The sequence below is a fragment of the Phyllostomus hastatus genome, unplaced genomic scaffold (assembly GCF_019186645.2).
Source record: "Phyllostomus hastatus isolate PE091 unplaced genomic scaffold, TTU_PhHast_1.1 phas_contig_1021, whole genome shotgun sequence".
Taxonomy (NCBI): Eukaryota; Metazoa; Chordata; class Mammalia; order Chiroptera; family Phyllostomidae; genus Phyllostomus; species Phyllostomus hastatus.
Window position 1 is genome coordinate 496,379 of NW_025333505.1, and position 26,286 is coordinate 522,664.

The 26,286-nt window shown below is 48.7% G+C and overlaps 1 protein-coding gene across 3 annotated transcripts; it reads left to right on the forward strand.

Moving 5' to 3' along the window:
• The first annotated feature begins 2,401 nt into the window (after nucleotides 1-2,401).
• On the forward strand, nucleotides 2,402-25,579 carry LOC123815609. Of its 3 annotated transcripts, none has more exons than XM_045834005.1 (2): nucleotides 2,402-2,652; nucleotides 24,734-25,579. In XM_045834005.1, exons 1-2 carry the CDS (start codon nucleotides 2,426-2,428, stop codon nucleotides 25,176-25,178), a joined length of 672 nt encoding a protein of 223 aa, XP_045689961.1. In that variant the 5' UTR covers nucleotides 2,402-2,425; the 3' UTR covers nucleotides 25,179-25,579. The 3 variants fall into 3 exon arrangements, 1 of the variants encoding a protein (XP_045689961.1); XR_006785148.1 differs by lacking the exon at nucleotides 2,402-2,652 and adding an exon at nucleotides 13,256-13,368; XR_006785149.1 differs by lacking the exons at nucleotides 2,402-2,652; nucleotides 24,734-25,579 and adding exons at nucleotides 13,302-13,368; nucleotides 22,807-23,972.
• The last annotated feature ends 707 nt before the right edge of the window (nucleotides 25,580-26,286 follow it).

Consider the following 26,286-nt stretch of genomic DNA (forward strand, 5'->3'; position numbering starts at 1 on the left):
AGGTTGTGGCGATGGTCGCACAACTCTGTCGAGTTACTACAGTCACCAAATTCTGTGGCACACGGGTGGCACCTCCACAGAGTTCTTGATAAAGTTTTGTGTTCTTACACGATTTTAGCAGTAAGTTAGAAATTAAAGAAACAAACAAAAACGGACAGCAATGAGGCGCTTTATTATTTTTAGTCATTGTCTGAACATCTGTCACAGTCCTGCCAGGTTCTGCCAAGGCGATCAAGAACGCCCAGCCTTACTGTAGGAGTTCAACTGGACGCCAACGTCCTGGAGTCTGGGAGCTGCGTTCAGGGCCAGACTGGTCAGGGCTCCTGGCTTGGCCCCCGAGCAGGCTGGTTCAGGTGAGCAATCGCTCAGATCTGTGTCAGCAAGAAAGGAAGCACAGGGTTTGGGGGGGGGGGGTGATGGGGGAGAATCAGCCTCAGGGGACAGGGAGGAGGTGCCGCATGCCCAGCTGCTGGAAAGGGCCCAAAGCTGCCCCTGGGGTTGGGGACATGGGGCAAGTCATCTGAGCCATCAGGTCCTTTGCTGGACCAGGGAAACAGGAAGAGTCATCTTGTTTGGCCACCTGAGTCACCCAGGAGGTAACAATGACACACAGCTGAGGGATACACCAGGGTTTTGTTTTGAAGCGATACATCTTAAACCCTCCCCGAGCCCGACGCCCCCCTCCCTCTTTATTCCACTGCCATGCGGCCAACCCTCCGGCCTCCCCAGGCGACCCACAGCTCACCGGGTTCCCTATACATGTCTTTGCCAGTTCCTCTCTCCCAGCAAACCTGCCTCCCTTGCTTCCCTCCCACCCTCAGTGGGGAGGAAGCTTTTCTCCTCGGAACTCCTCACAGTGTCTCAGGTGTGTCATAATTAAGGAGGGGGATAAGTTCACACCCCTGGCCCTCCTTCTGGTGCATCTTTGCCGGGGTAGGGGGGGTTGGCGTAGAAGCTTCCTGACCACAGGGGCTTGGCCCTGTGTCATTTTCCTCTCACACGAGTACTTCTCAAAATCTTTTAAGGATTGTTACAACATTCGGGACTCTGGTGAGAGTGATGCATCTATGTCTACAAAATTGTACACATTCTCAGATGTGCAGACATTCTGTGCACAGTCTGGGCGTGTTCATAAACCCTGAGCCTGACCGTGACCCCTGCACCGGAGGGCGTCAGATGGCTCACGGCACCAACAGGATGAGGGTGTCGCTTCCTCCATCCTTTCTCCAACCTCTTCTGTGCCACCCTGTCCCACCGGGAGGAGACCTCTTCCCCCAGACTGCATCCAACCATCAGAAACGTTTTAAGTATATTTTTTATATATCCACTTGACAGAGGATGCATGCAGGTTTAAAATAGAGACTTACTAAGATCGGGTGGTACAAAGAAAAATGTTTACATGTCAAGGTCATTGGGAAAACACAACAAAAATGCTGTGCTCACACCTGTGGGTGAACGCGATGGGGATAAGGGCAAAGGAACCTGAAAGTCACGGGGGTGACACTTTGGGCCCATGGCTGCGCTCGAGAGTGTTCCAGAGCTGTCTGCCTGGCTGCGAGGTAAGAACTCTTCATTCCTTCCTCGGCTGCCACCACTCAGGTGGTTAGCGTGACAGCAGCAGGACACACCAGTTCCCACGGGGTGTGAATGGCCCCCTTACACACCGAAGTGAACCTGGGAAGGGGCTTGAAGCAAGCGCGCGTCTCGGGCCTTCTGCGCGGCTGAGCTGTGCGCGGTCTGAGCCTTGCTCTCCAGCCTGAGGAGGGAAGAAGTCAGCATGAACCCCTCTCCCGGCGCCCCTGCCAAGCTAGCTGGCCTCCTCTCGGGGAGGCTTGGGCTCGGCGGGCGCCCCTGTGGGTCCCGGGCGAGGATCCCGGAGGACTCCCGCGGCCCCCGCCCCTCCGGCCCCGGAAAGATCGAGGAGGTCTCGGCGCTTCCAAGTGTCTCTGCGGATAGGCTCCACCTGGAACCCGCCTCGCAGCTGCGGCGCCGGACGGGCCGGCAGGGGCGGCGGAGCCCGGAGCCACAAACCGCGGGGAACAGCCGGCCTCCGTGCCCGGCTCGTCGGTCGTCATCGTCCCCGGTCCCCGGCAGGTGGTCAGTTCCGCAGAACCTTCCCGAGTCAGGTGAGCCGGCCGCACAGCCCCGCCCGGCCGGGCGCGTGCCTCCTGGGTGCCAGTGTGGGCAGGCCGGCCCCGGCAGGAGCCCCCCGACCTCTCCAGAGCCGAGTTTCCTCCTCCTCTGGGCGAGCCTCTCTGCGTCCGCCCAAACCTGTTGCCAGGTCCCGGCGACACACCCCTGCGTGGCGCGCCCCCACGGCCGGGCGCCCGCCCACTTCGGGGGTGTGTGCGTTCCCCACCCTCCTCCACTCCTCGCCGTGCGCGAGCGTTTTGTCTCTTGGGGTCTGTCCCTCCGTCTTCGCACGATGGGAATGAGAGTAATTTCGGGCCCCCGACGGCTGGAAGCGGGACCGTGGCAGGGACCCGCCGGGGACCGCCTTGGCACCGCCGCTGTGCCCGCCCCACCTACTGGGCTTCCTCCTTGCAGCTCCAGCGCCAGCTCAGAGACCGCCTTGCTCGAGGCCGTCGGTGGGTCCGGTGACACGAGGCGCCACCGTGGAAGTTTTCTTGCCTTTGTCTCCGTTGCGTCTAGGTAGGAACCGCGTCCCCACTGGGCTCCGCAGGGCGGTCACCAGGCGGAGTCCCAGGCCCAGAGCGCGCGAGGGAGACGCGGTTGGCGGCTGAGACGCCGCGCTGGTCGGGACGAGGACCGAGGGGCAGGTGAGGCGGCCGCGCCTGGTGCCTGGTGCCTGGGCCCTCAAGTTCCTTTTCTGCTCCGGGAATCAGCGGAGACCAATAATACTGCTTCTGCCAAAACGATGCTCACCTGTGCAGTGTAGCCCACGCCACGTCTCTGAAGTAAAGAGCAGGTGACGATCATTATCGCTATCGTAGCTAAACAGCGTTAACTGCGCTCTTGCTGATCTGGATATACTAAGTATAATTGCTTTCTTCTCCTATGAAGGAAGGAGTACTATTGTTATACCCACTTTTTTCTTTTTTTTTAAATTGAGATGCAATTGACATAACATTATATGAGTTTCAGGTGTACAACACAGACTGATTCGGTATGTGTGGCAAAATGATCACCGTGCGTCCAGTTAGCATCTGCCACCTCATTTAGCTTAGATTTTTTTCTTATGATGAGAACTTTTATGATCTAGTCTCAGCAGCTTTTGGGGACACAATACACTCTTATTAAAGGCAAGCACCATGCTGTACATGACACTTCCACGACGAACTCATGTTACAACCGAAAGCCTGTTCCTTTCGGCCGCCTTCGCCTGTGTTGGCCGCCCTCCCACCCCCAAGCTGTTCTCTGTCTCTGATGGGCTCCGGTTTGGTTTTACGCCCCACATGTAGGTGAGATCGCACAGCATTTGTCATTCTCTGTCTGACTTATTTCACTCAGCATTAGCATAATGCCATCCAGGTCCATCCACGGTGTTACAAATGGCGAGGTTTCCTTGTTGTTTTTTTTTAATGGCTAAATAATATTCTAATATGTATGTATCTCACACTGTCTTCATCCATCCACCTGTCAATGAATGCTTAGGTGACTTCCACGTCTTGGCTATTGTAAACAAACATGGGGGTGAAGATGTCTTTCTGAGTTAACACTTTCATTTTCTTTTGATAAATACCCAGAAATGGAATTGCCGGATTATATAGTAGTTCTGTTTTTAAAATGTTCTCCATTGTGGCTGCACCAATTTACATTCTCACCAACACTTGTTATGTCGTGTGTTTTTGGTAATAGCCCTTCTGACAGGTGTGAGGTGATACCTCGCTGGGGTTTCGATTTGCATTTTCCTGACGATTAGTGACGATGAGCATCTTTTCATGTTGGCCTGTGGGCCATCTGAGCGTCTTCTCTGGAAAAATGTCTGTTCAGGTTCTCTGCCCATTTTATTAATTGATTTTTTTTTTTTTTGCTATTGAGTTGTATGAGTTCTTTATATATTTTGGATATCGATGCCATATTGGGTATGTGTTTGAAAGTGTTTTCTCCCACTCACTAGGTTGCCTTTTCATTTTGTGGATGGTTTCTTTTGCTGTGCAGAAGCTTTTTAGTTTGATGTGGTCCCGTGTGTTTAGTTTTACTTTTGTTGCCTTTGCTTTGGTGTCAAATTAAAAAAAAATCATTACCAAGACCAATTTCAGGGAGCTTCCCACCTAGGCTTTGTTATACCCATTCTACTAACGAGAAAACTGAGCCTCAAAATATACTGATTTGTGCGTGATCGCACTGCTAGCAAGTGGCAGAAGTGGAATTTGAGGAGGCGTGTCTTAGCTCAGGCTGCAAACCGCCATGGACTGGGTGGCTCGGATGACAAACATCGATGTCTTACAGTTCTAAAGGCTGGAAGTCCAAGATCAGGGCGCTGGCAAATGTGATTCCTGGTAAGGCCTCTCTTCGTGGTCTGCAGGCAGTCTCTTTGCTGCACCCTCACACGGCACGGTGGGGGATGGGAGGAGGGAGAGAGAGAAGGAGAGAGATCGCTTCTCCTGTCTGTTCTTAGGAGGGGACCGACCCCATTCATGAGGGCTCCGCTCTCATGACCTAATTACCCCCAAAGGCCCCACCTCCCAAACCATCCTGTTGGGGATTCAGGCTTCGATATATGAATTTCAGGGGACATGAACATTCAGTCCATAGCCAGGGGGCAACAGCCTTTCGGTTTTAACATATCAGCCTTCCCTAGGCACTCGGGCCTTTCCTCCGTAGGGGACTGTGAGACCAAGACACCTGCAGTGAAGTCACTGGATCCCCACCGCACCTGTGGCGTAGAAAGCAGCCTTCATTTAGTCTGGACTATCCATTGAGACTCCACGGTGCACGGGGAGCTACAGGCCTGAGACCTCACCCCTGCTGGGTCCTCCCGGGTGTCACCTCCCAGAGGAGGCAAAGGGAAATGACAGGTTATTACAAGGAAGGCAACACTGAGGCAGAGACGGTGCTAGATCTCCAGATCTCTCTTTCCTATGGCACAGCGACTCTGTGTGGCCTTGGAGACCACTGTCCCTGCTGGAGGGGTCCCTCTACCAACCTCCCTGCTGTGAGCACACCTTGCTGAGCCTGAGGCCAGTACCTGACAGTGGCCTGCATCTGCCATCTGTGGTCATCTGCCAAAACCTGCAGATGTTCTTTACTTGGAAATATATTTTTTCACCATTAAGATATAATATATATTGGCCCTGGCTGGGTAGCGCAGTTGGTTAGAGCATTGTCTGGACATGCCAAGGTTGTGGGTTCGATTCCCCCATCAGGACACAAACAAGAGTCAACCAAGGAAGGCATCAATAAGTAGAAAAACAAATTGAAATCTCTTCTCTCTCTCTCCCCCTTCCTCCCTCTCTCTAAAATCAATAAATAAAATTTTAGAAATATATATATATATACTATTATAATTTTATGTAAGTTTTTTTCTGTAGTCATTTCCACAAACTGAATAGCCTACCCTGGAAATTGGATTGTGCTTATTATTTTCTCTAAAATGCAATAGAAGCTCTTTATTTAAGCTGTAAATAGTCTCTCTCTGTCCTTGGAAATTCTGCAGACTGAATGTATATTTCTTCACATCCTCCAGCATTTTGGGAGCTGGGCACTGGGCTTGGCATCAGACAACCGGAGCTGGGTCCTGGTTGGGTCCTCTCTCCCCACTGTGCATCTCCGGGTGAGCCGCCCAACCCGTGCAGTCTGGGGTTCCTGGTTTGCAAACTGTGCTACGGGGACTTTGCATCATACTTTGGACTTACTTTGTGCTTTAGAGAGACACCGTGGCAGGTGAGTCTCATTACTTAGTCAGTGACAGAGGTCATTTCTCTCGTGTGCCTCATATTCCTTGCCACAGTGCTTGTCAACAGCAGGGGCCAGGAAATATTTGTCGACAGTCTCCTTGTCCAAATAATAGTGTTTACATCTCCATGTAAAGGATGGAAAAGGGAGAACCCAAGGGTTAGCTCATGGACACGTGGAATTCTTTTTGAATTCAAGTTCTTAGGGATTGAAAGATGTGCACTTGAATCAAAAAAGTCCCCGTGTGCGGTTATGCATGTTGCTAAATAATGCACAGATGTATGTAAATCAAGTCACCATTTTAAAATAGGAGGGTCCCATCATTACTCATCTGGGAGCTCAGCATAGGGGTCAAGTTCATGACCGATCCTCAGTCATGCCGAGTTTTCTGGATGTTCCTAGCAGTTTGGAATCTTTGAAATGTTGGCTGCAGCAGCTTGAAGATTGGACATGGAGCATCTTGTGCTTGAATGACTTCTGAAGACAGCCTAGGTCCTGCCACAGCTGATTCCGTGCATCCTTGGGCATGGAAACTGTTCATTGATGAAAAAGTTTTCTTAAAAATAAGCAATGTCTATGGACAAGGCATCGTGAGGCTCATGAAATGGATACTGTTGTGTTCTTGCCACTAAGGAGGTTCTAATCTACCCGGGGACACTGATGACATTTGTAAATTATTATGAGATAACAAACAATATGCTAAGTGGCAACACACAGTAAGGGTAAAAACGAAGGTCTCAGGGTTGGCAGGAGGACCAGCCTTTCCTTTGGTTACAGCCAGAGGGGATGCACTCTCAGACAGCAGAAGATGAAAAAAAGAAGGGTTATTGGTGAAGGAGCCCTCTGCAGTAGTTCCATACTTCTTTTTTTTTAAGGTTTTATTTCTTTATTTTTAGAGAGGGGTGGGAGGGAAGGAGGAAGAGAGGGAGAGAAACATCCATGTGTGGTTGCCTCTCACGCGCCCCCTACAGGGGACCTGGCCACCAACCCAGGCACGTGCCCTGACTGGGGATGGAACCTGTGACCCTTTGGTTCACAGGTTGGCACTCAATCCAATGAGCCACACCAGCCAGGGATCCATGCTGCTTTTGAGGTCTGAGATGGGAGGACACCATAAAGCTCTCTTCTCAGAAGCCAAGCGCCAAACCTGGCATGAGTTTCGCTAGCACTGGAGTTAGACCTCTGAGACCCGGCTTAACCAAATGCATGGACAGTCCTACTCAAAGTCTGATATATTACTAATTAAAAAAAAAAAAAAGGTCATTCAGCTTTACATGGAGACCAAACTCTTTACTGGCTTGTTTGGGCTTGTACCTTCCTAAATTCGACCATCAGCTGCTTTGATGTCTCTCCCCTTCTGTTACAGAAGAATGTAGGCAGGAACATCAGTTCAATAGGCATATGTTTTGTAAACCCATCAAATTGAAATGTTATTTGAGTAGAGGTGAAATTGCATGACAATGAACAAGAAGCTCCCTGTGCTTTGTGGTGGTCCCGAGCCTGCCTCTGTGTGAGCTACCACTAGGAAACAAAGTGAACCAACAGGAGCGAGAGAGCTTTGTAGCGAAGAGCAAAGCCCTGGCCTACCGGGGTGAGATCCCGGCTCTGCCACCCGCTCTGTGTGTCCCAGCAAGTGCTTTCCACCTTGGTGGCCTCATCCCTGAAACAGAGATGCTGGCACTACATGGAAGGGTCACATGTCAGTTAGACAGGAAATAGACCCAGCATAGCTCCTTCACGGAGCAACCCGTGCATTAAATAGCCAGCGTGAGGATTCTCCCGTTCAAAATCAGCACCTTGGGAGAATTATCCCAAGGACATTGCCATTGGCCAAAATAGATCCGAAACCAAGTGGAATCTGTCTTCAGAAGCCACAGCGTGTTCTTTTTCAGGATTTCTAGCTGCAGTGAATCTTCCTTTTTGGAAAGCAGGTTTGTTTCTAAAATAGCCCCGAGTCCGTAAAAGTCAAGGATGGTGAGTGTGATAAGAACGAGCTGGGAAGTACATTCTTGGCAAAAATGCGATGTGGTTAAAGTAACTCGGTCCATCTCCGTTTGTGGCTCCCACTCTGACTCTGCAGGAGACTTTCAAAACAGGAGGGCTCCGAATATGCGTCAGCAGCGACAGCCCTTTTTGGTAAAGTGCATGTACTAGGTATCTATTGCTACATAACAAATTAACCTAAGGCTGAGCAATTTAAGACAGTGAGCGTTTTCTCACAGTGTCTTTCATGGGTCAGGAACTGGGTCATACTTAGTTGGGTGTTTGCACCCTAATCTTGAAAGTGATACCCCATGACTTTTTGTTTGTTTTCAATAGTTATCTATCTATCATCTATCTATCTAATCATCTATCTATCTATCTATCTATCTATCCAGGTTCTGGCAGTAGTAACATTTGTCTGAGTGTGGTTGGTAAGGTAATAATATGAGTGTGATAATTTAGAGGGTTTTTAAAAGATTTTATTTATTTATTCCCAGAGAGGGAAGGGAGGGAGAAAGAGGAAGAGAGAGAGAGCGAGAGAAACATCAATGTGCAGTTGCTGGGGGTCATGGCCTGCAACCCAGACATGTGCCCTGACTGGGAATCAAACCTGCGACACTTTGGTTCACAGCCCACTCTCAATCCACTGAGCTACACCAGCCAGAGCTAATTTAGAGTTTTAATGTGAACATTTCATCTAAAATGTCACATGGTGTGCTCGACTGTGATACCATTATGTTACAGAATTACATGCTTATGACTTTGTAATAAAATATTTTGTAATAAAAACAAGGCGTTATTTGTGCCGGGCCCTGTATAACTATAAGCAAAAACACCAATTCTCTTCTATATAGAATATATATGATGTCATTGATGCTGTTTGTTCAGTTTCCAAAAACAAAGTAACATAGTTACATAATAGCCAATAGTGGAGGGAGAAAAAAAACATAGATAGATAGATAGATAGATAGATAGATAAAATGCACAATAGACACCCCTTTACTTTTGCCTTATTCTTTTCCTTACAATGAGTCAGTAAGTTCAGACCTCAGGCAAGGACACAGATACCAGAATGTAGGATCATTGCATAATTCCTTGCATAACTTTTGTGGAAAAATTATGACAATAAGAACATGATCTTAATCATTGTCATCTTGGACCTGGGTCATGGGTTGAAAGGACGGAAGCAAAAGCTTCGTTCTAGTCCCTTTCCTTCCCAGGGTCCCTGACCTCTGCCAGATTTTACTTATTTATTTATTATTATTTTTTAAATTCTCACCTAAGGACATGCTTATTGATTTTAGAGAGAAGGGAAGGAAGGGAGGGAGAGAGAGGAGGAGAGAAACATGGGTTGGTTGCCTCTCTCACATGCCTGACTGGGACTGAACCTGCATCCCAGGCATGTGCCCTGGCCGGGAATCCATTGCATGACCCCTGGGTTTACAGGAGGATGTTTCAACCACCTGAGCCACACCAGCCAGGAGTGATAGATTTTAGTCACCTGGAATGGATTATGGAAATGCCTATCAAGTTTATAAAGTTGAACAAGCTTCTGGTATTCTAGAACTTCTAGAATTCCTAGTGCCTAGAATTTGGGGACTTTGGATGTTAATGCTTTTAAATCCTGGATTTAAATATTAAGTTCAACAAGCTGATTGGTACAAAGCACCCATTTTCAACAAGCCTGTGATAGGGGCTCTCCAGCTAAGCATGTTCATTACTATCAAATGATGCCCTTTCCATCTACCGCAATTTAGTAAACAGGGCCTTTCCTCCAAGTTTTTATTAATTTTTTTTAGCACTTTTACAACAGAGGACACACATTTCTCAACAAGGCAGTCAAGTTTGTTTGCTAGTGAAGAAGCCGCTGTGTTGGAACCTGTCGATCGGCTCTTAGCTGATTGACTCTAAATGATTGCAGCAATTGGACTATAGAGGTGATGGCTGCGGGCTAACACCTGCAGGCAGAAAAGATGGATGAGGGTGGGGTCAGGAAGTTTTGCCACAGAGTGGAAGACTGATACGCACTTCCTTTACTACCTGGTTTTAAATCGGACATTGACCCTGGTCTGTGAACCTATGCACTTTGTGTATGTGAAATAAATGAACAAGCAATGCAAAAAATAGGCATTATCTGCTCATTCACAGACAACTAAAACAATTATTAAATTTATAGCAACAAATTTTGTATATCTTCTGAAAATTTCTTTACATGTCCTCCTCTGGAATCCCACTCCCTAGAGTTCTGTAAACAATTATTTGTTGTATATTCTCCAGATTTTCTTCTATCTGCAAACATACATGCATTTATATACACACTTACAAGTACATGAGATCATAATATATGTATCTTTAAAAGGAGCTTCTTCTGTTGGCTTTTCCCTCCTTCCTTCTGGTTTATAATGAAAAAGTGCATGTTGTTTAATTATGAAATAATAATCTTATAAGATTTCTAACAACCAAATACATTCTTTAATTGGTTTAAGTCTAATTATTCTTTTTGTATGAGTTTCTCTCTAGGCACTTTGATGATTTTTACCAGGAAAAAATACCGAAGTAGAGTATTTTGAATATCTTTTCCTTTGGGATCATAAACTAAAAAGGTACTTTTGTATGCTTTTAAGAAAAACTAACATACTGGGAAGACCGCCCCTGATAGGGGCAAAACACACAGTCAGTCAAGTGTGGTGGTGGGGGGAGACAATGTTAATCAACTTAACAATAACCCACAACCTTCGGACCAACTGAGAAAAAGGCGTAGTCTCTGGGTATTTATAGGCCCCATTCAAATTCTTTTTACAGTTAGGGCGTTTTTCATGATCTATGTCACAATTATGCAAAATACCATGTGTACACCTTTCTGACTGAATACAATGTAAAAAAACCCTCAAAATCCCTCTTTTAAAGCAATATTTGTAAGGATTATGTTAATCACTAACTGTTTTGCATACTATTTTGACAAATGCATTGTGGGTAGCACCTAGCTAAATGTGAAAGTAAGCTGGCCGCGTGACTGGCAGCCACGAGGGCTCGGAGAGTTGGGGGGTAGGCTGGGTGAAGTGCTGGAGGCCCACACCAGGCTGGACCGGGGGCTAAAGGACCAAGGAAACCGAGTCACGGTGCTTGACTCCCGCCCAAAAGAGGGCGCTCGGGGCCGCGGGTTCTTGTCTGTTTCGGGTCAGTTTCAGAGGCACGTGGCGGAGCCCGAGGCAGGCAGCCAGGCCGGGGAGGGAAAGGGCGCGCTCCCGCCTGTCCCTCTCCGGGCGTGGGCAGGTACCAGGTTTGGGCTTTGTTTCGTCCGTGCGAGCCCCTTCCTCAGAAATCCCCACCGTCCACACCCACGGCTCTCCTGCTTCGGGACTGAGACCGAGCCAGCGGGGGGTCAAACAGGTGGCTCCAGCGAGACTTCCTCTTTCCCTCCGGTAGTTGGAGGTTTCCCCGCAGGAAAACCCTCGTGTGCTAAGAAGGAAACGCTTCGGACGTTTAAATCACCCATAAGTTACTCATGTTCTTTCAACCCACGGCAGGGGGACGGGTATTTCTGTGCAAGAACTCGAAAATGCAAGCCATTGGTGACCTTTTGAAACTGTAAAAATTTATTATGAAAGTTTAAGGACACACTGGGAGTTTATCCGTACTTCGGTATTTTCACATGAAAAAACATTACCAAGAAAACAGGAAGGTATTTCCCTTAAGGGACAGGGTTTATTGGCTGAGAACGTGGGGCTGAACCTCGGGTTTTATGTCGCAGGAATGACGGCCCCAAAACTAAAATATGAATTAGGTGTAATAAATAAACCTTTCAGGATATTGGAATGAGCTACATTTTTTCCTAAGGATACTTTTGCTTTTTGTTGTTGTTATTTTAATTAAAAGTTTCCTTTTGGAGAAACCGATAAATTTCCTACACCTGCTCAAACAAAAGCTTTTATTCAATATTTTTTTTATGGTTTTCCTAGTAACTTACTGTTCTTTCTTCCTGTAAAGACAAAACCAGGAAAAATGCCCAAGCTCACTTCCTACTTACCTATTGTGATCAGTGAGAAAAACTTGGGAAATTGGGAACATTGAGGCTGGCTTAAGAATTTCAGAAAAATGAAAAAAAAAAACCCCTCAAATTTAATAAAAGATACTTAATAATTGTCCTAGAGAAAATGGTGTGTACAAAAAGCTTAGAGATTTCTAAAGTGCAAGCTAGTTGACTCGGAGATTTAAAAAACATATATAATCTAAGAAGGGCAATATAGTAAGAAAGATACTAGGAATGATACCAAATGCTATATTTTAAAGGTAGATAACTGCTCTAGTGACAGCCTTATAAATTTTGGGAGTTTTGTCTTTGACTAAGGTGGGAATATTTATAATAGCAATCATTGTAGTTTGTACAATATTTTATACTTTACATTATTTCATTTATATCACATTGCTGGTGTCGTTATCTTTAGAGGTTAGTAGAATACATCAGCTCCCCCCCCCCACTTGTAATGCTTATTGGACTTGAAAGGAATCAGGCTATACCACCCAAAATACGCCACTTTGGCATAAAATTATTTTGAGCTGAAAGCAATTAAGAATCAACAGATGAACAAAAAAATAAATGTTTCTTAAAACCCCTTCTCTGACCAAAAGCTTTTGGGAGTTCCCCTTCTCTGACCAAAAGCACCAACTTCTGGGAAATAAGTCTGCCATATACTCACTCCCTCCTTGAGTGGGTCTACTCATACATGCCCTCTCTGGGGAAGTTTTACGGCTCTGAAGAAGACAGGAAAGGCCACTCAAACCTGTAGAGACAAGATTATCACAAGCTTTCCTACCTCTGTTGTTCTGAAAATCCATTTGTCTTTCCTAAAAAAAAACGCCTTTGTTCTTTCCACCCTGGCCTTTTCTCTCCCTTCCCTTTCCCTACCAAGTTAGGTGTAGCAGCTGGCTTCATGTTCTCACTGCCCCTGTGAACACTCCAGCATGTATGAGCTCTATATACATACAGAAACTCTGCTGTTTTCCTTACCATTCTGTCTTTTGTCCGCTTAATTCATAGGTCCCCAGACACTGAGCATGAGAAGGCAGAGGAAAAGATTTCTTCCTCCCCTGCTGACCTAGGGAAAAATAACATGAACTATCAGAACAAGTACTGATGATAGAGGTCACCTGGGTGGAGAGGAGTTTAGCCGTAGATCTTTATAGAAATAGTCTTAGTCCTAGGTCTGTGGTACCCAAGTTAAGTTGCTCCCTGTAATGTTTATTGAGATTTGCCACCCTGCCAAGGACTGTGCTAAGAGCTTTACTGGTATTATCTCATTTCACCCTCAAAAAAAAAAAAAAAACCCATCAGGTAGATACAGATATATAGATATCAGAGAAAGTAAACAACTTCCCCCAGAGCCACATCCTGTAAAAGGTGGAGCAGGCTACCCAAAGGGCTGCCTAACTGGGTCATCCTTTTCACCTCTCTGAGCCTCAGAATCTGCTGTGGAAGGAGAGACTTGGGCTGGATCCGCCTTCCCCCTGAGGATTCCGAGAAGCCAGGTCTGGTGGGCTGCATGAGAAAAGAATTTTGTGGACAGTTTCATTTGGGAAATTCTGAGTTACGTGCAGTATAAAAGGGGGGGGGGTAATTTTATTTTACCTTGCCTATTATTATTCATTCAGATGCATTTACTGAATGCCTTCTAAGCCAGACCTCCGCGGAGGTGGAGGCCCCAAAGCCAAGACACAGCCTCTGTCCAGCAGAGTTCATTCTGTGTAGAGAGTAGGCATTGAGCGAGGCAAGCCAGGGCCCAGGGAGTCATGGAGGGGAATCAGGAACGTGCAGCGGGGTTCGCCCTCAAAGAGACCTGGGAGGGTGGGTGGTGGTTGGAGCTGCCCAGGTTGTGGGAGGTGTGGCTGAGGCAAGAGCCTGGAACTTCACAAAACTGGCCCAAGTCCAGGCTGCTGCCAGATCGTGATGGACCTTAGACGCCTTGTGGCCGGGCGGGGTTTGGACTGCATCTCAAGGTAGACAGAAAGCGATTGCAGACATCTTTCTGGCTACTCGGTAGAGAACAGGTTGGCGGAAGCAGAGCTGGGAGGAGGGCTGTAGTGTTTTCGAGGAGAGACACTGGCAATGCTGAGTGACGGCAGTGAACATGGGGCAAAAGTGGAGAGATTTGAGGAAAAAAGTGGAGAGGCGATTGCAGGAGGTAAGGGAAAGAGAGGTGTCCTAAAGAACCCCCAGCTCCCTGGCTTGCGCCGTTGGGTGGATGGACAGTGTGGTTCCTGCGTCGGGAATATGGAGCGAGAGATACTGCCCTGGAGAAGGTTTATGAGGTGGTGGCGGCCGGGATGTGTTGAGACCCACGAGCTCTGTTTGGAGCTGACGTTGCGAGCCCCTAAAATAAATAGTGTGCAGCCTTTGTCAGTTTGACCCGTGATCTATTTCTTCTCGGCGGAACATGCCTCTGGCCAGGGCTCCATGGAACACCCTTGGGTCAGTGCTGGGCTGGCTGCTCTCAGAGGTCCCTTGCAGCTCAGACGTCTTTGCCGTATGGTAACCAGGAAGTGAGCGGCGTTGCGTGTTAGGTGGACTTTTAAATTCAAGTGGAGGAAAGATATGTAGAAAGTGCACCATTGATGCACACCGGGTGTCCCCTCTGGTCTTGTTTTTAAGTGTGCAAGTCCAACACTGGGCGGTCACAGGGAGGACGGAGTGGCCCCCTGCGGGGCCGAGGCGCCACTTCCATCTGGTCTCCGGCATGGCCTCCTCCCCGGAGCTCCGAGGGAGACCTCAGCTCACCCATGGTTCCGCACTCCCTGGGCCTTCTTTCGTACAGAGCGTGTTAGTGACCAATAAATCCCGGGAAGGACCTTCATCCAGAGTCGGCCTCGCCTGCCAAGTGCCTTCCTGTGAGGACCCCAGGGGCGGGTGAAGAGTTCCAGGCCTAATGAGCATGCGAACATCCACCTCTGCTTGCTGCCTGCTGGGGGAGTGGGCTGCCCGGTTAACGCCTCCCAGCAAGCAGCCTTCCCTGGCAGTTTGGGGTCATACCCTGAATGAACTGGTGAATGGGTGGGTGGATGAATGAATGAGTGAACGGATGGGTGGGTGGATTTATTTCCCAGACCGAAGCGTTCTTCTCTGTCTCTTTCCATGGCTGGCTCTCCTGTGTGCTGGCCTGAACTTCACTGTCTGGCCCTTGGAGAAGCTATTCCCCACCCCCAGAGGAGACCAGGCCGGCTCTCTTCCTCTTCCTCTCGCTGCTGGGAGCAGCCACCAGGGGTCCCCAGGCCTGCGAGAGAACCGAAGGAGGCAGCCTGACCACGTGGCCCCGTGGGAGCTGGGCTTCCTGGGTGCGAGTCTGTTTGTTCCATCTACTACTTACCAGCTCCGTGACCCTGGGGAAGTGACTGCACTTCTCTGTGCCTCCATTCCTGTATCAGCTGAGCGATGATCGTCGATGGTTATCGCGGTACCCACATCAGAGTCACGCAGCGAGGCTGGGAGGAGAACACATCCCGTAAAGTGCTTAGGGCAGGAGGACCTCAGAAACCGCAGGCTGGATGAATGAACGCTGAGCGCATCTGTGCGGCTGTTCTAATTGAGGGGTTCTATGGGGCTGAATGGCTGGGGAGAGAGGGGAAAAGCAAGCAGGGCCGGGGTTGGGAGGCTGGTGGCCATGAAGGTGACGCTGGGACTGCTAGTGTACATTTCATTTCTGGGTGGGTCCTGACCTGCCTTGACCACGTTAAAAAAAAAAAAAAAAAAAGCTTCTGTGCATTTGCCCAAGGTAGAATTAACCTGGCCTTGGTAATACAAAGCCATTGGTTTAATGTAAAGGTCCCAAATTGTCTCTTTTTTCTGCTAGCTTCTATCATGGTTATGTGAGTGGGGTCAACTCAGTTGACTCCATTTGGCTCCGGGGGCTTCTCTGTCTGGCGACCCAGTGACTGACAAGGCGAGTGGCCCAGAGGATCCACATGAGATTCCTACAGATGTGCACAGTGAGGCGGATCATCCTGGACCCCGGCACTGGAAAGTTCTTTCCCAATTCCCTTTTTGAATTTAAATGTTTATGGATTTGTTCTCATTGTACATGAAAATATTTTTACGGCTTGGGGAGGTGGAAGCGGAAAGGAATTTTGGATTGAGTACATTTGGTCATTTATTTTTCTGGCATAGTTCAGATGTGGTTTTGAGGACAGTGGGAATCTGTCGGATCTGGGCTCTGTCAGTTCTCAAGATCACTTCCAGCCCTGTAATTCTATGATCTAATAGAATTTATAACGTTCTGTATTCCAGTAGTGACTTGCAAAGATTGCTTTGAAGGGATTACAGACGGTTGTGTAAGTATATACTTTTAGAAGAACATAATGCAATTTGCTTTCTAGCCCAAAGCCCTAAAAATAATTAGGTAGGAGTTCAGACAAGTGTTAAAAGGCAGTTGCTTCTGGTGAATCCAAACGGTTTTGAAAAATCAATTTCATTTATCATCAGAGGAGGGCTTGCATTTTAGATTTCTTACGGTCTGTTGAATAGTAAAAAGCACAGCGATTGTGCCAGTGTTAAAAAAGCAAGCAGCGAGAAAAATCAGTACAACATCCCCAACTCAAATTACGAATCACGGAGCGAGGGGAAGGCATTCCAGAGTTCAGGAATGAGGAACGTGACCGGGACCTGGAGTGCTTGCCTTTGGGAATTCTTAACTTGGTCAGATGTGCGGCTGTAACACATGTGTTCCATCTGACCACGTCCGCAGCCCCTCGTGCCTTGGAATTGCCCGGCACATCTGGTTTCCTTTAATGGGGTCCAAGGGAGACTTTCTCACTGGAGCGAGGTCGGCCGTGGTTCAGCTTGGCGTGCACGGAGAGGGTGGGCCTATTGGAGGGGAAGAGAGGGGCGCTCAGGGCCTCAGACAGACAGTGGGGGCTGCGCTGGGGTCGGAGGGCTGTCGTGTAGGCCAGAGGGAACCCTCGGCGGGTTTTAGCTTCAACAGCTTATTCTAGTAAGAAGAGTATACCTTTAATGTAGAAGAATTAGAAAAACAGAAAAGTGTGAAGAGGAAGATAAAGGTCCCTCATAATGTCGTCTTTCAGAGCCATTGCAGGCTCCCCCCTCCTTTTTTTTTTTTTTTTTTTGGTTGAAGAGAGATATTAACAAAGTGCTATATTCAGGGACATTACCACGATAGTGGCAATTTAGGGTTTAGGCTATACCGAGGGAAGAAGACCCAAGGCATTATTTAGACGCTTTAGGAAGCGAACTCTTGAGTCACTGGGAAAAATGGTGGCAGTAGCCGTGACCAAAAGGAGGAGGGGAGAGGTTTGAGGCCACTCACAAGGAAGAACCGGCAAGTTTGGGTGAATTGGGATGTGGGGAGTGAGACCTAAAATGGAAGAGCCGAAGGTGACGTAGAGAGTTCCCCTGGATGAATGGCACCAAGTCATTCATTCATTCATTCATTCAACTAAGGGGTGGGGCCACACAGACAAAAAGGTAACATAAGTAACTACAAGGCATAGCATGTGAGATGGTAGTGTGTCGTTGGGGGAAAAATTAAGCAAAGAGGCAGCAAGGGAGCATGGCAGGTGCCATTTGAAACAGGGTGGTCAGGGAAGATCTCACAGAGGGGATTTCATTTTTCAGATTTTATTTATTGTTATTATTTTTAGAAGGGAAGGGAGGGAGAAAGAAAGAAAGGGAGAGAAACATCTATGTGAGAGAGAAACGTTAATCAGTTTGATCACTTGCTTCTCATCTGCACCCTCACCGGGGACCAAACCTACAGCCCAGGCATGTGCCCTGGGAATTGAACTGGTGCCTTTCTGTTTCCTAGGACGTCACCCAACAAACTGAGCCACACTGGTCGGGGCACAGGTGGGATTTTAAAAAAAGAGGAAACAATGAGAGAGAGAGAGAGAAGGAGAGAGACAGAGAGAGAGACAGAGAGAAGAGGGGTAGGGAGAGAGAGAGAGAGAAGGAGAGAGACAGAGAGAGAGAGAAGAGAGGTAGGGAAAGAGAGAGAATCGATTTGTTTTTCCAGTTACTGGTACTGGTTGATCTTTGTGTGTGTCCTGATCAGGGATCGGACCCTCAACATTGACCATCAAGGCGATGCTCTGACCAACTGAGCTGCCCGGCCAGGTCAGAGGGGATTTTAAATGAACAGCTGAAGGGGGTGAGGCAATGAGCCATCTGGTTCCCTGGCCATCGGAGCGTGCCCACCAAGGAGGAGAGCGTGACGGGGACAGTACCAGGCGAGGAGGGAAGCCATCAGGTGCTTTTAGCAGAATGGCCCTGCTGCCAGCTGTTCTGTTGAGAACGGACAGAAGAGGGACAGAAGTGGAAGTGGGAGAATGCAGTACGTCCACAGAAAGAGGGGGCGTGTGCACCTGAGAGGACCCCCGTAACAAATGACCGGCTGGGTGGCTTATGAGAAAAGAAATGTGTTCTCAGCCCTGGCTGGCGTAGCTCAGTGGATTGAATGCAGGCTGCGAACCAAAGTGTCGCAGGTTTGATTCCCAGTCAGGGCACATGCCTGGGTTGCAGGCTACAACCCCCAGCAACTGCACATGGATGTTTCTCTCTCTCTCTCTCTCTTTCTCCCTCCCTTCCCTCTCTAAAAATAAATAAATAAAATCTTAAAAAAATAAAATGTGTTCTCACAGTCTGGAGGCTAGAAGTCGGAAATCAAGCCGTTCACAGGGTGGGTTCCTTCCACAGGCTCTGAGGGAGGGTGCATTCCATGAATGTCTCCCAGCTTCTGGTGGCTGCCAGTGTCCCTTGGCTGGTAGACACGGCTCTGTGGTCTCGGCCTCTGTCCTCATGTTGCCCCTCCCCTCTTATGAGGGTGCTTCTCCTCTCCCTCAACCTACCTGGGGTTAGGGCTCAACCTACTCCAGGGAGATCTCATTGCCAGGTTCTCAAGTACATCCCTAAGCACCCTTTGTCCCAATAAGGCCACATTCACAGGTTCTGAATGGAGATGCTTTGGAGGGGCCACCGTTCAGCCATCAGGGGAGGTCGGGAGGGGGAGCTGGTGTTCGGAAAAGGTGTTACGTGGCCAGCTGTTCTGACCGAGGGAGACTTGGGGATTCTCCAGCAGTTCCGCAGGCAAGGGCTGCCCCGTTCTCCCAAAACTCTACGTGAGTCGCCTTGGCTTCTGTCAGCAATGTGATCCTGAAAACAACCTGATGGTGAAAAGCCAAGGCCATGACCTTGAACCATAGTTCGACCATGGCATTTCCCCAAGAAGCCTCCGCCGCTTAGGTGCACACTCCCCTAGCGATCTGCCCTGGCGAAGGAAGCATCCACCCTGGAGGATCCCGTTCCTGTTCAGTGCGGATCACGTTCAGTTCAGGCCCTGTTGTCCTAATTCTGACGAGGGAACGGATGAAGAGCCAGTTGAACTCTGACCTCTGGCCAGCGCTGAAATTCAGAGGAGATTCTAACACGTAACGTCAGTGGTTCTTATGCTTCTACTGTGGCGCCAGGGATGCCCTTGAGAACGTGGGAGAACATCGAGGATCTCCTTTCCCATAAAACTGGAGTCCTGATTCTCCTTATAAACAGTACCGGGGGCTCGCTGATGGAGGCCCATGGGCAGGTGGCCCGTTTGGGAAGGCATGGCCATATTCTTTTTTTCAAGAGAGCTGCACGGTGGCTCAAGTCTTTACCTTGGGAAACTGCCCAGCCCACCTTGGGTGACGTGGCATGACAAAGGGGATTTGGGCCTGGTCGTCCACCAGGGCGCCAGGTTGCCAGAGAGCTTAGAGCAGGGAAGGCCTGGCTGGGAGTTGGCAGGTGCCGTGTAGAGGAGAGGCTGAGGAGCTCCCTTGCTGGCTCTGGGGAAGGCAAAGAAGGTCAAAGCCAACACACATCCAGGAAGGGCACTGGCGTTGGGCTGTGTGCAGAGAGCAAAGGAAAGAGGGTTTGCAGATAGGAGAGAGGCCCGTGGCACCGCCCGAAAGTGAGGAGGGAACTGTGTTTTTGTTTTTTTTTATAAACACCTAGTTAAGATTTTATTTATTTATTTTTAGAGAGGGAAGGGAGGGAGAGAGAGAGAGAGACATCAATGTGCGGTTGCTGGGGGTCATGGCCTGCAACCCAGGCATGTGCCCTGACTGGGAATCGAACCTGCGACGCTTTGGTTTGCAGCCCGCGCTCAATCCACTGAGCTACACCAGCCAGGGCTGCAGATGACCTCTTTAACGAAGTTCTGGGATGAGAGGAGAGCGAGCATAAAAGCGGTTGTGGGAAAAGGTAAGAACTAGTAGGAAAGGTTTATGCACTACAGTTAGTGCTTGTTTCCACATCTGCTCCAGCGGTGCGTCATCACAGATTCAGCTCTTCCGACGGTTTTAAATGTACCTGTGCTGCTACGACTGTCTTTTCTGTTAGGCGGTGCGTCCCCGTGGTATCTCTGGTTGCCTGGCAATGACAGGGAAAGCTCTGGATGTCTTTGACCTGCCACCCCATGAGAGGCAGAGTGGTGTTTGCTGGGTCCGATTCACCCGATTAGTCACCAGACGGCTCATGCTAAGGCTTGGATGTGGGATTCTGTAGTCTTAGGGAACTAATCCACTCTCTGTGTACTTACCTGTTTACCGAGTAAATTGGTAAGATGCAAGTAAATTCTAGAAGTGGAATGAAAGCCAAACCTATGGAAAACTGCTTCAGAGGTATTAGCTACATACGTAGGGAGGTCTGAGGGTGAAGCAGAACTTAACCAAACCCCAAAGCTCCAGAAACGGCAACGTCTCCAGTGGTGCAGGGCTGGGAGGCTGGGAGGGGCAGCTGCTGGCAGCGTTTCCAGATGAGCTTCCATATGGCTGGCTCCCTTTGCGGTGGGCTTGTGCTGACATTTCTGGGGTCACATTTTGTGAATGGGTAAGCTTTTTGTGGACAAAAGGGAACTTAAAAAATATGGCCGATATTATTATTATTACTGTTACTATGTTAATTCAACAATGAAAATGTACCAAGTACTTGCTAAATGCTGGGCACTCTGAAGCATGCATTTTCACCCTATGTGACTTTGGATGCTTGCTTTTTTAATGATAACTTTCTTACATTCAGAGGCAGTGCTTTTTTGTTTTCTGTTTTGTTTTTGATTTTGCAGAAGGCCTGATTTTTTGAACAGAAAGATTCATTTAGCAGAAATTTACTTTAAGAAAACTTAAAGAAATTCTGTGTTAGGCGAGTGATGTCTACACTGAACAGGAGATATTAGTATGAACTTAAGCAGCAAAAATGTAGCTTCATACCCAGCGCATGAGCTTAAATCACCAAACAGCAACATGTTTTAAAGTATATTCTTTCTTAAAGAGACAAGCCACCTCCTAAGAAGTCTCTGCCAGGGCAGAGACTACATTTTAACCATCTCTGCATCCCGCCCCCTCCCCCCCCCTCCAGAACCCAGCCCAGAGCGCAGACTCTAAAATAAGCTCAAAAGATTTTCCGTGAAGGAATGTTTGATCTGGGTGTCCGAACCTGAAATTTGCCATTTCTTTACCTGTGATTGTCAATTGTGTTTTCGGTTTGTTTGTTTGTTTGTTTTTTAAATGACATCTTCCCTGCTCTCTTGGCAATTAATGCTGAGTTCAGGATGCAGGGTTTGAGTGAAGACATCTGAACAATAGCTAGACAAGACAAAGCCTGTTACAGAAGCCTCTTAGGCAGGCTTCTGTGTCTATTAATGTGGTTTAGAATTATATGTTAGGAGCCTTGCATACCCGAAGAATATTGATTGCATTTCACGTAATGCAATTTACAGTTAAGATGGTTATGTTGGTCCAGGGAAGTATTTGTTTTGTTCAATAACGTTAGACAGAAAACATACGTTTTAATAAATACTGCATGAGAACAATCCTTTTGGGTGAACTTGAAGGAGAGAAAGCCATATGGCTACACATCGGTGGGTGTGCACTCTTTCTAAAACCTGAAAAGGTTTACATGTGGAGACATTCTTTGCTTTGCAAATAGATTCCTCGGAATTGTTCTTGTTTCCATATAGAAACCTTTGTCTGGCATTGTGCATGTAACCTCGAACATGGAAGAATGATAGTAGCAGGATAGAATATACAGCACAGCCCCATTTGTTTAAAAACACACATGTGTGTACATTTATAGGTACACACACCCATACCTAAAATTCTGGAAGACTGTCTCTCTTCACAGTGGTCACGAGGGGGAGCAGGCAGAGTGGGACATTTTGGAAGGTAGTTACATATTTCAGGGATATGTGAATTCTTATAGACCATGTTCAGAGAAAGATTAATCAGAGAAAGATTAATATACAGAGCTGAAGCTGATAGCGTAGACAATAAAAATAGTATTGCAAAGAGCTCGAAAGTAATCTGGCTGCCTGTGCTGCATGTTGAAGAGTAAATGAAAGCATTAGAAGGCTGTCTTTAGGTCCACAGACCGCAGCTCCTGCTGGTCAAGACGGGCCAGGAACGGAGAAGATCTGGGGTGTCTTGGCTGTGTGCTTCCCCCAGACAGGGCTACTTGCACCACAGATGGTGAAAGGGAAGCTTTGTTTTGCTCTTTATTTCCCCACTGCCTTGCAGACTGATACTTTAATAAAATCAATAAAAACGAATTACTGGGAAAATGAAATTAACAAACAACGAAGACTTCAGGGCCCAATATTTTTATTATTAGATCGAACAGACATAAAATTCCTCTGTCAAATTGCTTTCAAACGGTGTTTCTCAACTGGGGTGGGGAGCTGTGACTTGGCCCCCCAGGGGACACTTGGCTATATCTGGGAACGTTCTTGGCTGTCACAGCCGGGAGGGTGGTACTGCCTGGCATTTCCTGGGTAGAGGTCAGGGATGCTGCCCCACATCCTACGGTGCCCAAGGCGGCCCCCACCCCTCCACACTAAGGACCTGTTGGGCTCAAGATATCATTGGTGCCGATGTTGAAAAACCCCGCCTTAAAGTTTTCAAGGTGTCGATCTCAGCGTTGTGTTTCTCTCTCAGCAGACTGGTAACATTTTTGGCCCCGGGTCCCCAGACCGCAGTCCAAGAAGGCGGCTCCTACCTACCTACTTACTTTGAACTCTCTGACCCAGTAAGGTTGCCAAACAAATCACAACCAGAACTCTCTAATCCTTGAAATCTGGGAGGCTTCCCAGTCAGCGGCAGGCAAGAAGCAGCCCGGGAAAACGGAGCAAAGAGGTGGAATCAAATGACACGGGGAAATTATCCCCTGCAGGCGGTGAGACCGGGTCCTGAAGCTCACCCTCTCACGGCCTGGCCTGCCCGTGTGAGCCTGGGAAAGTGAGTTGGTATCTCTGGGCCCCCATCTTCCCATCTGTGAAATGGGGAGGTTGCCCTGTCCACAAGGCTACCGTGGGGACCCGAATAATACTATACCCGTAGGTTAGTTCTCTCCTGAACGCCTCCGTTGAAGGGCTCTGCCCCGGGTCACTGAGAACCCAGAGCATTGCCTCAGTTCTTTTGGTTTCTGTGCTGCAGCCTGACACGACACACCTGCCCCCCCCCTCGGAAGAGTGGGGCTCACCTGAGCTCTCAGCCGCCAGACCCGTGAATGAGTGTGGGGCGGGGCCTGCCTCTCCCCAGAGGATTAAGTGAAACTGCTTTGTGAAATGGAAAGTGCCATGCAAATGTGACAGCCACTCACTGGTTTGGCCAGTATTTACTGGGCCCTTCCCAGGTGCCCTTACCATCAAGCAGCGGGAGAGGAAACTAGAAGGAAAAAAAAGAAAGAGGCCCCCAGAGAGCTTGCCCCCCCGCCCCCCGGGAGCAGTGTGCATTTTGTGAGACCCAAAGCTGTTTGCAAGGCAGCACCAGGCCCCCACGCATTCACGAGAAAACAACAGCAAACACAACTATCAGAGAAGAAGGGAATAAATAATTTGTGGAGAAGCTTCTAGTACAACTTCCGAGGCAGCGGCAGTGCAGCCAGCCCAGCTCTGGCTGGAACTGTAGGGAAGGATCTCACCCAACAAATTCCAGCTGCACCTTAAAAAGTAATTGGCCCTGGCCAGTGTGGCTCAGTTGGTGAGAACATCGTCACCTCCACCAAAGGGTTGGGGGTTTGATCCCCTGTCAGGGCACGTGCCTGGGTTGCAGGTTTGATTCCGTGTTGGGATGCATGTGGGAGGCAACCAATCAATTGTTTCTCTCTCACATCGCTGCTTCTCCCTCCCTTCCTCTCTCTAAAATCAATAAACATATTTTTTTGAAAACGTAATTGTCCAGCTGGCTCTTATCTTCCTGTCCTAACCTGGAGCAGGGCCACACACCTGGCCCCTGGCACCGCTGACCTGGCTCAGGGAACCGGAACACCGACCCTCACCTGTCCCTGTTCCGGGAACGGGGAGGGCTGAAGGGGGGCCATGGCCCCGGGGTCCCGGGGCCGGTGGGTCAGGAATGGCAGTTCTCAGAGGAGCCCCATCGGATGTCTGCTTCCAGCACTCTCTCTCTGGAGAACACACCTCCCTCTCTTGCACAACTGCCGGGTGTGAGTCATGCTCTGGGTTTCGCAGAAGCTGCGAGGACCTGTCCCAGGCTGCTCTCACTTCGTGTTCTGAGTCAGCACAGGTGCGGTACTGGGACAGAGGGACAGCTGTGCTCCTGGCTGCAGCAGGGAGGCCCCGGGGGACAACCTTGCCCGGCCGTCCAGGGCCCGGGAGTGCCCACACAGGGGACAGGGGTGGACAGGAGAAGGTGCGGATGAATAACAAGTCTGTTAACTACCCATAGCTGCCTGGGAGGAGAAATCTGTTCTGTCCCCCATCCATGTTATTCCACCTGCCTCTTCCTGCCCACACCTCCCTCCGCGTCTCCGCTGCTGTCATGGGAGGGGCTGGAGGAAGGTGGCACCCCAGGCACCAGCAGATAAGGGGGGCACCCAGAGAGTTCAGACATTGTTTCTCTTCCACAGACACGCACGCCTGGATGGGGACGTGCACGGGAAACTGACAATGACCGCACGTGAGCACACGGAAGGAGAATTTGGGAACCGAGAGGGAGAAGCCGATGAGTGCCCGCCGGCAAAGAGACGGTCCCCTATGCCTCCCCGCGAGCTCCTGGAACAGACTTGCAACATTCAAAGCCCACAGAGGCTGACACCACACCCTGACGACTCCGAAACACTTTCTCACCGTAGGACGTTTTGGCCAAAACACAGTCTTAAACTGTCTTCTCGTGGCACATTATGGAAGCATCTTGTCACCCAGCACGTGCTTTGCGTTACTGTCTACTTGGATCTTACAAGATGTGCCTTTCACGTCCAGAAGCAATTCATCGACACAAACGCGCCTGCGGACCCCGAAGGCTGTCTACTCTGGGACCAGGCACACTTGGACTTGACCCTCAGTCCGTGCTAACACATACCCATGCGTTGCAGATTTCTTCCTGTTTTCAAAGAAATGATACATGAGTGTACTCGTATACTCACCTTTTTTTTTTTCCATGTTGGTCTCGTAGAGTTATTTCTTTTCTATTAAATCAGCCACAGAGTGTACTTTCTAAGGCTGGGCTCTTTGCACGGGAGCCCCGTGACTCAACTTTGCCCTGATGAGGTATTCTGGGGGCTTTTTAAAAGTTGGGAGACATCATTAAGATTAGTAAAAACAGGATCATCAAAGTCATGCAAACCAAAAGGAGAAAAAAAGAATCACCGCAGCTGCTGAGGGTTCGACGAAACTTTCTATTCACCGGCTTCATAATTCATGAGCATCAAAGTCAAGGAAATCGTGGCGGCCCAGTTTTGCAGCCACGGTTTCTGAGGCTCAGAAATGCACTCACTCAGCTGAATCAAACGTCGTGTGTGTGTTTTTTTTTAAATTCAAAATGGGTAAAGTATAGATTTATGGTTTTAGAATCAGAACCGGTTTAATGACTAGGATGAGCCTTTGAGGACATTTGTCCCAAACCCGTCACTTCACAGATGAAACGTGTCAGCGTGCAGCTGCCGTGTGACTGGCAGCTCCCCCCGCCGCCCCGGGCCCAGCTTCCTGGTCTGTGAAGCGAGGGGCTGGGCTGTGTGAACGCTCGATCCCCTTCCGCCAGCGCGTTGCAGGGTCCTGATAAGTGGTGGTTGGATGAGTGACAGGAATGCCCAGAGAGGCGGGTTAATCTGCCTGAGATCACACAGCTAGTCAGGGACAGGCACAAGCCTTCCAGCTCCCACACACTCCTCATAGACAGTAGGCTTAGAATGAAGACAGTGAATTTTGTACAAAAGTACCTAGAGATTAATGAACAAAATACCGTAAGGAGAGAAAAAAATTAAAACAATTCTGTACTAAAACCAAGTCAAACTTCTATTTATTTCCGTTACCTGCAGATCTGCTTTTTAAATAAAGATTTATTTAGTTTTAGAGAGAGGGAAGGGGAAGGAGAAAGAGAGAAACATCGATGTGAGAGAGAAACATCAATCAGTCACCTCTCGCACTAGCCCCGACGGGGACCGAACCCACCACCCAGGCACGT

Excerpts from the sequence above, each read along its gene's own strand:
- LOC123815609 (XM_045834005.1), top strand. The coding sequence starts at position 2,426 with ATGGGAATGAGAGTAATTTCGGGCCCCCGACGGCTGGAAGCGGGACCG. Across the intron at positions 2,653-24,733 it reads TTTGTCTCCGTTGCGTCTAG|ACACGCACGCCTGGATGGGG; the intron begins GTAGGAACCGCG and ends TCTCTTCCACAG.